Source organism: Sinocyclocheilus rhinocerous, unplaced genomic scaffold (genome assembly GCF_001515625.1).
Source record: "Sinocyclocheilus rhinocerous isolate Xijiao unplaced genomic scaffold, SAMN03320098_v1.1 scaffold515, whole genome shotgun sequence".
Lineage (NCBI taxonomy): Eukaryota > Metazoa > Chordata > Actinopteri > Cypriniformes > Cyprinidae > Sinocyclocheilus > Sinocyclocheilus rhinocerous.
This window is the reverse complement of record NW_015660140.1, coordinates 210782-224843: the sequence shown is the minus strand read 5'-3', so window position 1 is coordinate 224843 and position 14062 is coordinate 210782. Positions and strand designations below refer to the sequence as shown.

The 14062-nt window shown below is 38.2% G+C and overlaps 1 protein-coding gene across 1 annotated transcript in view; it reads right to left on the bottom strand.

The window, feature by feature from the left end:
• Positions 1 to 14062, bottom strand: part of LOC107724865 (protein patched homolog 1-like) — a 73897-nt gene that overhangs the window by 23476 nt on the left and 36359 nt on the right. Inside the window, exons 12-16 of the mRNA XM_016533945.1 lie at positions 11969 to 12094; positions 7736 to 7854; positions 5467 to 5947; positions 4901 to 5210; positions 2784 to 2926 (exon numbers count right to left, since the gene is read on the bottom strand). Of these exons, the coding sequence (XP_016389431.1) occupies positions 2784 to 2926; positions 4901 to 5210; positions 5467 to 5947; positions 7736 to 7854; positions 11969 to 12094 (1179 nt within the window). The remainder of the gene's footprint in view (positions 1 to 2783; positions 2927 to 4900; positions 5211 to 5466; positions 5948 to 7735; positions 7855 to 11968; positions 12095 to 14062) is intronic.

Sequence of the window (14062 nt, the reverse complement as noted above, 5' to 3'; positions counted from 1 at the left end):
GAGTATTGTGAATGCCCACCAGCGCTGCAGTAATCTCTAAACGCTTCACTTCTCGCCTAGCGCTTAGCTAGCTACCTCCTGTGAAGGCAAAGTCATTACGGCATCACACTCAATGCCATACATGCTTCTCGAGAAAATAAATCTAGTCTCCCAGTCAGGAGTTGGGGGTCAGTGTGTATTAGTGTGTGTGTGTGTTTGGGGGGGTCAGGGTGTGCGGTAGAAATGAGAGCGAGTGAGAGAAAAATTGCTTGAGTTAGTGTAACAATAAAAAAATTGGCCGGAGTCCCTGAGCACGTCTGTGTGCAGTTAACCTTGCTGTTAACACTGGAGGAAATGCCACCCAGCAAATGGAGGAGAGCTATAAAAATAACACAACATCTGTACAAATGTTGCAAACACTTGCTTCTCCTGACCCCTATAGATACCCACAATGCCCGGCACCACAGACGGCTCCCGCCGTGAAGGCAAAATAGGGTTTTTGATAGTAAAATGACTTAAAATCCCACTCAATACTTGAAAAAAAATTGTTTAAAAGAAAAAAAAAAATATCCTGAGATGCTAAACTATACTGATTTTCAATTGAAAATAAATAATTAATTAAATAAATAGGTGAGGGGGGAAATAATTTAACTGAACTGGTTTTCAATGTAATAATGAAATAAATTAGATGAGAAAATCATGGGATGTTAAACTACTGATTTTCAATTAAAAAAATAAATAAAAATAAAAATTGATTATGTACGGACAAAAAAAACAAGACATTTACCTGTACTGGTTTTTAATAAAAATAAAAAAAAACGGATGATAAAAATTCTGAGGTGTTAATCTATTTACTTTCAATTGATTAATATAAATTAAAAACACATACAATTATTAGATTAATTTTAGGAAAAAATCTTGAGACACTGAACTGTATTAGTTTTTAATTTAATAAGAAAATAAAAGCAAAATAGAGAATAAATAAGAAAACTGATGTTTAACTGTTCTCATTTTCTATGTAATATATTTCAATAATAATAATCATTTCATTATCAGATGAGGGGGAAAAAATGAAAGTCCTCAAGGAATAACATGATGTATGACTTTTATGGTGACCAGAATGAGAGAGGCAGCTTGTGATTCCCGCCTCAGTATCCACTGAAAGGGGACATGGCAGCAGTTCCAAGAGAAGGGAATAAGCGAGAGAAGGGAGAGAAAAAAGCGGACTTGGATTCCAAAGATCTGGATTGCATTAAGCAGCAGGATGCGCAACAACTGTATGTCTTCAAGCTGTCACGGGAAGCACACAGTGCGAAGCTGGCGGCCTCCTGGCCCACTGCCGCCCCTCTTCCCTCACAGGCAGAGGAAATGGCATCACGGGGCTGCACACCAACACAGATCGGCTGGCTTTTCTTTCCCATTCAACTGGCAATGGTTCAGCACAATAATGACCACTTGAAAACAACAAAAATGCAAATCATTTCTGGCCTTATGTGTGCATTGCCAATTACCCGACAAGACGACACACTCTCAAACACACACACTCTCTCTCGCAGCCGTCCGCTCCACTCCTCCCCACCCTCCAGCCCCTCTGGCATGTGGCATGCTTTGTATTTTTCATATTTTTGCTCTCCTCTTGCCTGACATTTCATGCTGGGTAGCAACTGGAAACTGTTAATGTGTTAACCTGTTATATTTTTTGCCGGTGTGACTGTGTGTGTGTGTGCAGGGGTTTCTTCTTGACAAGGCCCCTCTGAAGGAGTCCTGAAAAGGTTGTATAGGCCGAGCTTTAGGCCTGCAGCAAGAAAGTGGAACAAATGGTTTAAATGAAAACTTAATTGCTTTTTCAGAGGCAAGTTGCGGTCCCATCGAGAGCTTTAAATTCCTGTGCTTGGTAAAGCAATCAGAGGGAGAAAGAGAGAGAGAATGAGGACAGACATAGACGGACATTCAGAAGCCAGGTGTGGTTCCTAAGCGTGGTTATAAACCCTGGCACTGATGCTAAACGCATATCTACTCAAGCACCCCTCCGTCATCAGAGATTCACATAAACATGTTGTTCATGTCAACCAGGGAGAAACAGGCTAATTTAATGTGTTAATATATTTAGAAAAAAAAAAGGATAGGGGGTTGGCAGTTGTTTAATTGTACCTTAATATTAATATTGCATCATATAATTATGACGATAATAATAATAATAACAATAATAATAATAATTTGGGAATTCGATAATCTTAGTATCAAAATAATTTCCAAATTAATATAATATCAATAATAAATATTAATGTAATAATATTACACAATAATAATTAAGTCATTATTATTATTATTATCATCTCAAATGTAATAATATATATAAAATGACATTAATTTAAAAAATATAAATCTTAATAAATATGAAACTATCACACAATAATAATTAATATTATTATTATTATCAACAATTTCATAATAGATATAAAATTACATTAATTAAAAAATATATAAATCTTATATTAAACAAAAATTATAAATATTATATGTAATATTACTAAGTAAAAATAAGAATAATATATTGTGGTCATTTTTACATTCAGTAACGAAAAACACAAAAATAAAATTTAATAAAAAAAAAAATTATAAAAAAAAAAATAAAAAATAGTGTGGATACAGGTGAGATCTTATTTTTCTATACAAATCAGGGAGACTGGCTCAATCTCCTTTCACTGAGAATCATGTGATTCAATCTATGAAAACTGGACTTGCACTGAAACATACCTGATCCTACTCAAGAGAGGTGGACTCAAGTCTATTTGGTTTCTTACCAGGTTCATGTTGACTGGCTTGTCTCTGCGGCCGGTCTGCACCAGGAGTTTGTAGGCCAGGACGCCATCATCAGAGCCATTCCTGTAGTTCCCCTGAGTGATCCTACCGGCCTGCCACTCCTTATCGAACGCCTCCTGCAGACCTGCCAGGACACACACATTATTTTGAGTACCTCGTTCAAAAGGTTATACATAAACCATGTTAACCTTTCCTCTCAGTCATCCCTCGACTCTCTCTCTCTCCCCCCTCTCTCCTCAATGCCAGTGGTCCGTTTCTGGGGCACATTGCTTTCTCTCTCCCTCGCCTCACTGTCTGTGACCAATTTGTCGAGCCATTTCAAACCACAATATTAAAGACAGCTCTCTCCACCCTCTCTGGAACAGCCTTTACTGAAGCCCATACGCACATACATAACGCAAAGTGAACGCACACATAGAGATGCTGCCCCTGCACCGAAAAAGAAAACGTGGTCCAATGAGAGTGCTGAAAGGATTAAACAAAAGAAAGTCATTGGAAAACGCCAATGATGTTTGAGGTTCTGTTTGGTCAACAAAGCAAGTCTGTACATGTCACCCAAACCTAGTCTGGACAGAAGCCGTTTGGAGACAGGTATGCCTTTCTAAAGAGGAGCTGGGAGAGAGAAAGTGGGCAAAACAAGGTTTGCTTCTGAATATGGCCCGCCTGGGATTAGATACGGCATTCTGAAAGAAGCCACTGTAGAGGAGACCACAAGGAAAAAGATGTTGCAGGGACATGCCCTGTATCTCCCAATCTACTTGGGTTTTTTTCACTCTCACCTCAACTGCATTTTTTTTGTCCCCACACTGTTTCTTTCTTTTTCCCCCCCACATTTTCACTCTCTGGTTTTAATCTCTCCATTTAAATCTCACTCTCGGATCATAATCCGTTTTAAGATATTAAATGTGTTACAGATTTGGAGGTTTAGCAGTGTGATTGATGTTTGTGAGAAACAGATGATCTGACGTTGGTAAAATTGATGTAAAACTCGTCTCCAATGAAGCAAGGCACTGTCTGGAAATCAAGAGTCTGTAAAAATGAAGCATTTTGTAAAACTCAAATGTTTTTGGACAAAATTTAATTGTTTATTGGCAAATTAAATGTTGGGATTTTTTCCATGTTTTTGAAAGAAGTCTCTTATTGAACTTTCTTATGATTTATTTGATCAAATATACAGTAAAACCGTAATGTAGTGAAATATTATTACAATTTACAGTAACTGTTTTCAATTTAATATATTTTAAAATGTAATTTATTCCTGTGATGGCAAAGCTGAATTTTTAGTTTTCATAAATCATTCTACTATGCTGATTTGAAGCTATTTTTTCTAATTATCAATGTTAAAAAACAACTGTGCTGCTTAATATTTTTGTGGAAACCATGATACATTTCTTTCAGGATAGTTTGAAAGTTCGAAAGAACATCCTTTATTTGTAATATAAATGTCTGAGCTGTCACTTTTAATCAATTGAATGCATCATTGCTTAATAAAAGTATAAAATTTTTTAAACAAAAAAATTTATTAACATTTATGCAGAAAACAAACAAAAGAAAAGCATATGTTTATGTTGGTCCATTTCTTGCAAGTCAGGTGATCCCTTCCTGTCTAAACGTGCAGTTTTTGGTCAGAATTAGCTATAATCAATATTACCAGACCTTTTGCAGTTTATAATTATAAGGGATAATTCTCCCAAAAATTTAAATTCTGTCATTAATTATTTAGGTACTCACGTCATTCCAAACCCACAAGACCTTCGTTCATCTTTGGAACACAAATTAAGATATTTTTGATTAAATCTGACAGCTTTCTTCTGACCCTGCATAGACAGCAATGCAACTGACATGTTCAAGGCCCAGAAAGGTAGTAAGGACATCGTTAAAATAGTCCATGTGACCATCAGTGGTTCAACCTTAATTTTATGAAGCTAGGAGAATAAATATCTTCATTTGTGTTCCAAAGATGAACGAATGTCTTACGGGTTTGGAACGACGTGAGGGTTAGACAGAATGTTCATTTTTAAAGGTTTGACCTTTGGGTTTGACCTCCACCAATGGTCTCTGACGCAAGACTGATCGATTACACATCTGAGTGTATTACCTTGCAGCCAGTCTCTGAAGTAATGCAGCCACATGCGTGGGAGCTGGCCGTTCTCCTCCCACAGGACGTACTTCACAGTGCCGAAGTGTTGGTGCAGCTCATAGAGCTGAGGCTGGATCTGTGCGTAGTCAGCTTTCTGGGTCACCACGTACATGTTATAGAAGGAAAAGTAGCGGAACTGGGCACGAATGAAGTCGTATTCGCCCGTCTCTCGTGGCACAATGTCAGTCAGCTCTAAACCGTCCCGGACACGGGTGGTGCCGTACAGACTGACCCCGAGCAGTGCCAAGAAGAGAAAAATCACCACCACCTGATAGGAAACACACACAAAAAGTCAGATATGAGTCAGGGTTTGGCTACATCTGAAACTACTGCTGTTTTAGTGTCTTATGACGAAGTTCTGCCCTGTTTGAGGTGTTTGTGGTTTTCAGAAGGCCTTGACTCACAAAATAACACTTACACAACACAAGATACACTGCTGCTCAGTCAATGCCAGGATATTAGCTCATCGCTGGCATCCATAATCCCACTTCCAATCGGACAATGTGCACAACATTTACCCTCACCTTTGTTGTCGGCTGCAGCAGAAACGGCGCATAGTGCTTTTCGGCGAACGATGCAAACGTCCATCGTGAACACGGCGGCTCCAGACAGCGTAAACTCGACTCCCCAAATTGAGATAGCAAGTCTCGTGTGGAGCTCACGCCGTCGGGACTCTGGCAGGATGCTGTATCAGAAGCCGGTCCTGGCCCTGCACTGCTGCTGTTGTTGCGGTTGTTGTTGTTATTGTTGTTGTGGTTGGGATTGGGATTGGGGGCATAGGGTTGAACGGAGATGTGAGAATGGGGCTCGGCCGTGGTGTAGTAGGCCTGTGTTCTAGGGTCGTACTCTGTGCGCAGCTGTACGGTGGACTGCATGGTGATTTGGGTGTGCTGGGCGAAGCTGTGGCTGCTGTAGGAGGGTGGAGGGCTGCAGCGGCTGGATTCAGCAGAGGAGTCAGCAGACGCCGCCTGCGGCTCCAACTGGATCACCCGGTTAGCGCAAGGACTAAAGGAAAGCAAGAGAAAGACAAAGTGCATTTTAGTAGCACAAAAGCACCATGTAATAGTCGATTATGTGTGGAATTTCCTGCAATATCGATTTATATCACAACAACGGGAAATGATACAGAAGAGCTGGGAAAAATTTGGCATCTATAGACTAACGTTTACTATAAAAGATGTTTCAAAAAGTAGGGATCTTAAGAATTGTTTCTTCTAAGATGCCTCGACAAATTTTAAGCATCATATGTATCCTTAAGAGAGAATCCAACCCCATAATGCATGTGACACAGTTGTGTAGCGTCCCAGTTCACCTACTTACACTATGCACAAAAAAGTCCTTGTTATGTGAAGAAAGTAGATACTTTTAAGTGTTGAAGAAATACTATCACGTCATAATTGCATCTTTAACAATTAACATGCATTCTGTTGACGCTAACTGGCCTGTCAGTCATTTTGTCACTGTTAATGTATTCATATACACATGCAAATGCATATTTCAGTTATTTAATTTAGACTCCTCAAGAATTCTTCCTACCATATTGGAGAGAATCGAAGAAGCACATCGATCTACTAGTCATGGGTCATTCTTACAAAGAACTCTCCTCATGTTTTTGCATAATAATAAAGCATTTAAAAGTTACTGGACTAATTTATTTTTATAAAAATGTACAATGTTGTTGCAGATAAAATGTAATTTTATCAGGTTGCATACAGGTTATTAATCATTCGAACCCTTTCATCTAAATCGCTTTACTTAAGCATCCACCTAGCACACCTGCCATATTTGTAGTTCCTTTTATTCGTGTTTGTAGTTCTAAACGGAATTCTTTGGCAAAACACAATGGGTAGTATTCAAATTGGAATGCAGCATTAGAAAAAACAATACAGGATTTTGAACGAGGTAAAAGAAAGTGAATAAAAAATTATTTTATCCAACATCTGTGCATGTTCCGTACATTTTTATTATTATTAGATTATCAAGCTGTTAGCTTAGCAACATGCTAACATCAAACTCTACTGAAATAAAATGAAAGTTGAGTTTCTGTGCGGGGAGCCATTTGTGGCTTATGGTCAATGATGGTTAGCATGCTGCCTTAGCAAATGTAGGCTGCTAACTAGGTTTTGTAACAGAGCCTGTCTCTTTTCCATGATTTTCTAAATGGATGGAGAGTTAGCGAGTGAGCTTGTAAACGACCTTTAGATGTGGCAACTCGTTACTCTTGAGCGCTCATGCAAATGCATGTAAATACAACCGCAATCAGCTTTCCAGTCAAGAGCAGTTAAAGCCAAGATGCGAGTGAGTGTCAGTGACTAGAAAGCAAGCGTTTCAACCATGGTGAAAGTTAAGGCATCAGGTTTAATTTCCTGCAAGAGTTTGGGGGCATGACTAAGAAGGTAAAGTATGTGCCTATAGCCCACTTGCTTTCTCTCTCTCTCTCATCAGACACCAAGAATGTTGCCGCACGCAGGAGAGGCAACAGCATGTCTTATTTGAGGGCCCGGGGCCTCAGACAGAGATAAACATCAACATGCGCACATATGCACAAACAGTATAGATGTTAGGGCAGGTTGATGCTTAATTGTGTTGTTTATATGGCACTCAGTGTCATAACAGGCTGTTGTATATATTATATCTGAATGAATTTGTTTGGAAAGATCACAAAACCATATCACACCCTGACCTCAGAGAAAAAGTGATGGAAAGTTTCCAAAATTTATCGAGAATTTTCCACCCCTTTAAAATGTATTTAAGATGTGTCTTCTTTTAGCCAGGTTAATGTTTGTGTGCTACCTGACAAAGCAGCAGAAAATGTCGAAGCGGCGGTCCTCTCGGCGGTACAGGTCCATGCTGAGGATGGCAGGAAAGATGAGCAGCACCATAGCAAAGTTAAACACCACGACCACTGCGGCCTGAGAGAGAAAATGAAGATGTTAAGCACATATTCACACTCACACAAAATCACACACAGCGACACCCGCACATCTGCAGAGGGTCTATGAACCACAATGATCCCAACAAATTCAATTTTAGACAATTATCCTCTTCATAAGAGATGAATGACAAACAAATAAAAAACACAACTCTTGCCATCCCAAAATTAAATTTGGGCTTATCCAGTTCGGGTGAAGCCCACCTAAATTTCTAAATGTAAATCACATTGCTATTGAATTCATAATTCAATCCACACACTTCCATATGAAGAACTGGAAAAAAGACTTTCAGCTAGATGTGGCTCTCTTGACCTTGGGAATCTGCCACTTTCTTTCAGAGCCGATATATCACAAGCTTACTAAAAAGACTTCACCGGGCCAAGAGCTCCTTAACAGTGTGGAGAAACAAACAAGTGATCTGAAACTTTTAATCCGGATTCATTGAAGCTCACAGAATAACTAATGTGAGAAGAGCAACTGGATAAAGAAAAGTGACATGACAATGAAAGTCAGAAACCGAGGAAGATAGAGGGAGAGGGCAGATTGAAGCATGCCTGCCCTAGTTAGGGTGTATTTTTTTATGGGTGGAGGTTGGATTTATGTCAGACTGCCAGACCACCCAGAGAGCAGCTCAGCCTGACAGAGCCAAGACACAATGAGAGAAACTCACGTAACAAAAACAACTCCAAAAAGCATTTGGACACTTCATCTACACTTAAAAATGTGTGAATGTCACTGCATTAGACAGCACAATATCAAATCTATCAACACATGAGAGGAACAGAGAGAACAGATGAGAGAATGTGCGTGAGTGATTCTACAGAGAGATTTGTTAGGCCTGACATGTGCGCATGCTTTTATGCTGCCAAAGAAATAGATAAAAAGACTGAAAGAGAGGGAGGTGCCAAAAACAGTGCTAAATAGAGACAGAAGAATTGAAACAAAACATGATTAAAACAAAGAAACAGCGTCACCATGAAATGGTAATCCCAACCCATTTACTTCTGTAATGTTATTAGACAAAAATAAATGTTATCAAAGATGGCGATTTACTATATCTTAATAAAAAAATGTTACACTGCAATTTAAAAATGATTTGTTACACAACCATTTAAAATGTAAAACAGTTCTTTCAGGATTCTTCGATGAATAGCAATTTCAACAGAATTTCTTTGACACTGAATACATATGTAACATTATAAATGTCTTTAATGTCAGTTTCGATCAACTGATTGCATCCTTGCTGAATTAAAGTATTTTTTATTTTTTTTAAAATCTTAATTAGAATATATTAGTAAATTTGGTCAAATTTCATTATTTTCTTGACTTTAAAGTTGACTTTGATATTTTAGGTAAAATAAGTAGGAGCCAAAAATATGAATACCAAATTTTGAAGCATGTTCCCCAAATTAGAGAAGCTGTGCCACAAAATTTGACAAAAGTTTAAGTAAACATATTTGGACACAAACGTTCAAGTGCACACATTTGTACACATAATCAGAAGTAAATATTTGGACACAAAAGCTGAAGTAAACACATTTGGACACTACAGCTGAAAATAGAGACTGTTACAGCAGGAAATAACACGTTTACAAAAGCAGTGTATGTGTGTGTGTGTGTGCGCATGTGTTCTCAGCGGTTTTGAAGATGAGTGTTTTCAGGCACCATTGAACAGGTGCCAGTTGGAGTGTGCTGCAGTGAAAAACAGCGTGTGTGTGTCTGACAGCATATGTGTGAGACATCAATCTACACATCCTAATACTAGATCTACAGCGTTGTACGAGTGTGTGTGTGCGCGTGTTTAGGCGTGAGCCACGTCTTGAGTGTGGTCAGCAGGCTCATCCCGCACATCATTCTTCTGAAAATATGCAATCATCGAACAGACACAAACACTATACGACAGTTTACACTGGCAGATATAAAAAGCAATTCTGCTTTTAGGATCAAAGGGTCCTGCAAAAGGGGAGGTTGTCTGTAGGGTTTAAGCTGAGATTTGTGTGAATGTGTTTGTTGAACAGAACAAGGCATCAGTGTGTAAATCTCTGCGTCTGCCTCCGTTCAGCTGTGCAGGTTATGTGGATGATGGCGAGGTTACTTCACCTAAAGTTCAAGGGTTAAGCAGCCCAAGTGCTGAGTCTGTGTGTTTCATGTGAGGGGGATGTTCAAGCGTCTAATGGAGAAAATCTTTAAACTGATTAAGCAGGTTCAAATGTAGGTATTCAGATTTCATAGACCATTTAAAGGGACAGTTCACCCAAAAATAAACTCTTTTCATAATTGATTCACCCTCATGTTCTTATAAAGAGTTACTTTTTGAATGAATGGGAAATTGAGTTCTTAATCTTCAAAAAAGGATGTGAAAGAATGTGAAAAAGGATGTGAAAGCCCCATAACACAGTGTCCTAACTACACGCGACGCGACGCGACAAGATTCCAGCGCCAAGCAATTTGGGTGTCCACACTAGACGCGACGCAACAGAATCAATCAAATATCACAGCCAATCAGAAGCGTGCGTGGGCGGGCTCTCTCTGGAAGTGCACTGCACTCGCAACGAAATGGATAAGTTTATAATCTAATTCATAAATATTAAACCTTTTTAACATTATTAAATAGTGCTGTCAAACGATTAATCGCATCCAGAATAAAAGTTTTTGTTTACATTATACATGTATGTGTACTGTGTATGTTTATTATGTATATATAAATACACACACATACAGTATATATTTTGAAAATATTTACATTTATACATTTATATATTCATATTCTTATATTATATATAAATATATTTTATTTATAAACATAACATATTTTTCTTAAATATATACATGCATGTGTGTGTATTTATATATACATAATAAATATACACGGTATACACACATATATTATATAAACAAAAACTTTTATTTTGGATGCGATTAATCGCGATTAATCGTTTGACAGCACTATTATTAAATGTACATACTGAGTGACTGATACCATCTTTGTTATGGAATACGCTTGTTGGTTCGCATTGTTTTAACGTACATCTTTGCTTTAACTTATTTTCAAGATTTGAGGTAAACTATCTATTGTTGCCTTCAGTATGGCTATAAGGCCACACAATATGATATTCAAACTCACATTAGACATGTTTAACTTTGAATAAAGCACATAATCACCTGAGATTATCTACTGTCATATAGTTGTTGCTCCAGCCGCGACGTCGCGGAAATAGAAACCGTTTCTAAAATAGAAATTTCGCTTGTCGCCGTCGCGGCTAGTTAGGACAAAAATGTGTCACTGCATCGCATCGCGTGTAGTTATGACATGGTGTAAGTGTCGCAAAAGTGGTCCATGCGACTCAATGTTCTATTTTCTAAGGTCTTCTGCAGCCTTACAATAGATTTGTGTGAGCACAGACAAAAATTCAAGTCATTATTGACTGAAAATGTCCATTTATCTCCATTCATGAGTAGTGAATCTTGAACAAATCATTCACATAATTTATTTGATTCATTGAAAATGTATGAAGCGTGAAAGCTCCGGTCCACAGAACATCTACTTTTGTGTACCACAGAAGTAAAAGTCAGATTTGACACAACATGAGGGCGAGTAAATGATGACAGATTTTTCATTCGACTGTCCCTTTAACCTGATTTAAGTCAGGAACAGGTTGTGGGCAGATCTCTTGCTTAGCCTCTTTCCTATGTCACTTCCACAGCCTTGCGGTCATTCATAAACCACAGATGTGTGGAACAACAACCCGTGTGACCCACCCCCACTCCCTGATTGAGTTACGTGCCCACAATCTGCACACTTAGAGGGCCGTACCACTAATCACACGCTGTAGGAGGGGTTATGGGCCATGCCAGCTCGCTCAACCTGTCAGACGCTCAGTTTGATGAATGAAATCAATAAAAGTCATGTGGAGAAATCTGGAGTCAATGAAGGTATGGAGCACGCACACAATACAAAGAAAGAGCTGGTACGGACATGGGATATTTCGGCAAATGTCCATTAGTAATACACACAAACACACAAGTGCTACAGACAAGCAATCTGAAATGCATTCCTGTTCAAGAATATGAAGAAGAAAAAAACCACACAAACCTGTAAAGAGAAAGCTTGGAGTGCTGGGATTGGAATAAGGGCGGCCATGAAAAATGCTGTCACATTACTGATGGAAGTCATAGCTACACTAGCCCCAGTCCTCTTCAGACATTCACCAGTGCGGTCCTGAGGAAGAAAGACAGAAATAAAAGTTACAATGTCATCAAATTAACAGCAAGCATATTATTCTTACCCCTAGAATCAATTAGTCAAGGTGTCTTGCAACAAACACTGTTGTATATTAGCTTTTCAAGCCCATTTCCCACCTTTTCTTGGACCCTGAAAACGAAACTGGCTGTTTTTGCCATTGTACCGCTGTAGATCAGACCACTGTACATAAATGACTCTGTTATGATTGGCTAACCTATTCACATGTGAAACGAGTTGCAATGTTCACTACTAGGGATGGGTATCTTTGTCAATACTGTACTGGAAAGCTCAGTAAAATTATTAATTAATTTATTTTTTTTATGTTCAGTGTATACTTATTCAAAACTGTAATATGATGCAAACTTTTATTCACTTATTTCTTTTTCATCTGAATGTGGTGCTTTGAACAATTATATTCTTAAATGATCAAATATGGGGTAGGTGCAGTTCTAGATGTTCTTTAATTTATAAAATAAATTTAATAAAGCATTTATTTTCACTCTCAGGCATAGATTACTTAGGTCAATAATGATACAGACTTATATGATACAGAAGAGAGCTGGTAATCACACAGCCTACCATGACAACTTAATGAGCTCAACTTCTGATGAAAAGCTTTCCTTTCTCGCCCCGTTATTATGCGGATTTTTAGAGAGAGGAAAAACACAAAAAAGAGATTCATTTCCCTCCCTTCTCCTTATCCCTCACTCACACAGAAATATTTTCCATCAAAGGCAGGACATATCCTTTTAAACAAAGCAGCCCGGGGTGCAGAAACACGATTGGCTCGCTGTCTTGTTAGGATAAACTCTGTCTCCTCGTTTCAAAGCCATTCAGGGTGCGAGATGCATGAGAAACAGTTCCAAACCCCACCTCCGTACACACGGAGGTAGAGATGAGGAGAAGGAGAGAAAGAGGGAACGTTTTTTCTGGTATCTGAGGACGTGCAGGACCACACACAGCACGTTTTAAGACAGGAGTGCTCTGTGCTCTCTCTCTCTCTCTCTCTCTCTCTCCTCCTACAGGGGAACTGTTTACTTTCCACACAAAAGTGTCGCTGCATGCTGTGCAATCTCACATAAACACAAGCAAATACATGCCTGAACTCAGCCGTCTGCATGAGAGTCATCTAAATCACCACTCATACACGACCACACGTAAACGCACGCGAAAGCTAAACAAAGATACCCTTGACAGATGTATCAACGGAAACGTATACACAATCTACTAAAAAACCCCAGATCATATACACATAAGATTACTGTCGTCCAGTCGAGTCTCGCAAGTAAAACTAACAACTCAAATGCCTGTGCTAGAAATGGTTTCACAGAAACTGATTCAAGATTAACACCTGGCAGTACCACGGTAAAGTGATGATATCAGATGGTCATACCACAGTACTTTGATATACTAGAAAGGCCAAAAGTATGGATAAAAGTAAGAAGTTAAAATACCAATTAATGAACAAATGACTCTAATGAGCTGATCTTTTAATGAATACTCTGTTCAGAAATACTCTGGAGTTACCGGTTTGAACAAGACAAATCCTTTAATGAATGAACCGAGTATGTCTCCAGTTATCTTTACTTTTGGTTATTTTCATCCTCAAACAAAGCAAGCATTTAACATTTAAGGTTTGTAAAATGTAAATCTGTATCATTACTGATTGTTCATATACACTATATATTTTGAAAATATTTACATGTATTTACATGCATATAGTTATATTCATATAATTTATATTATATATAAATATATTTAATATATAAACATAACATATTTTTCTGAAATATATACATGCATGTGTGTATTTATATATACATAATAAATATACACAGTACACACACGTGTATTATGTAAACAAAAACTTTTTAGTTTGACAGCACTAATATATTTGACTCTGGACCACAAAACCAGTCTTAAGTCGCTGGGGTATATTCGTAT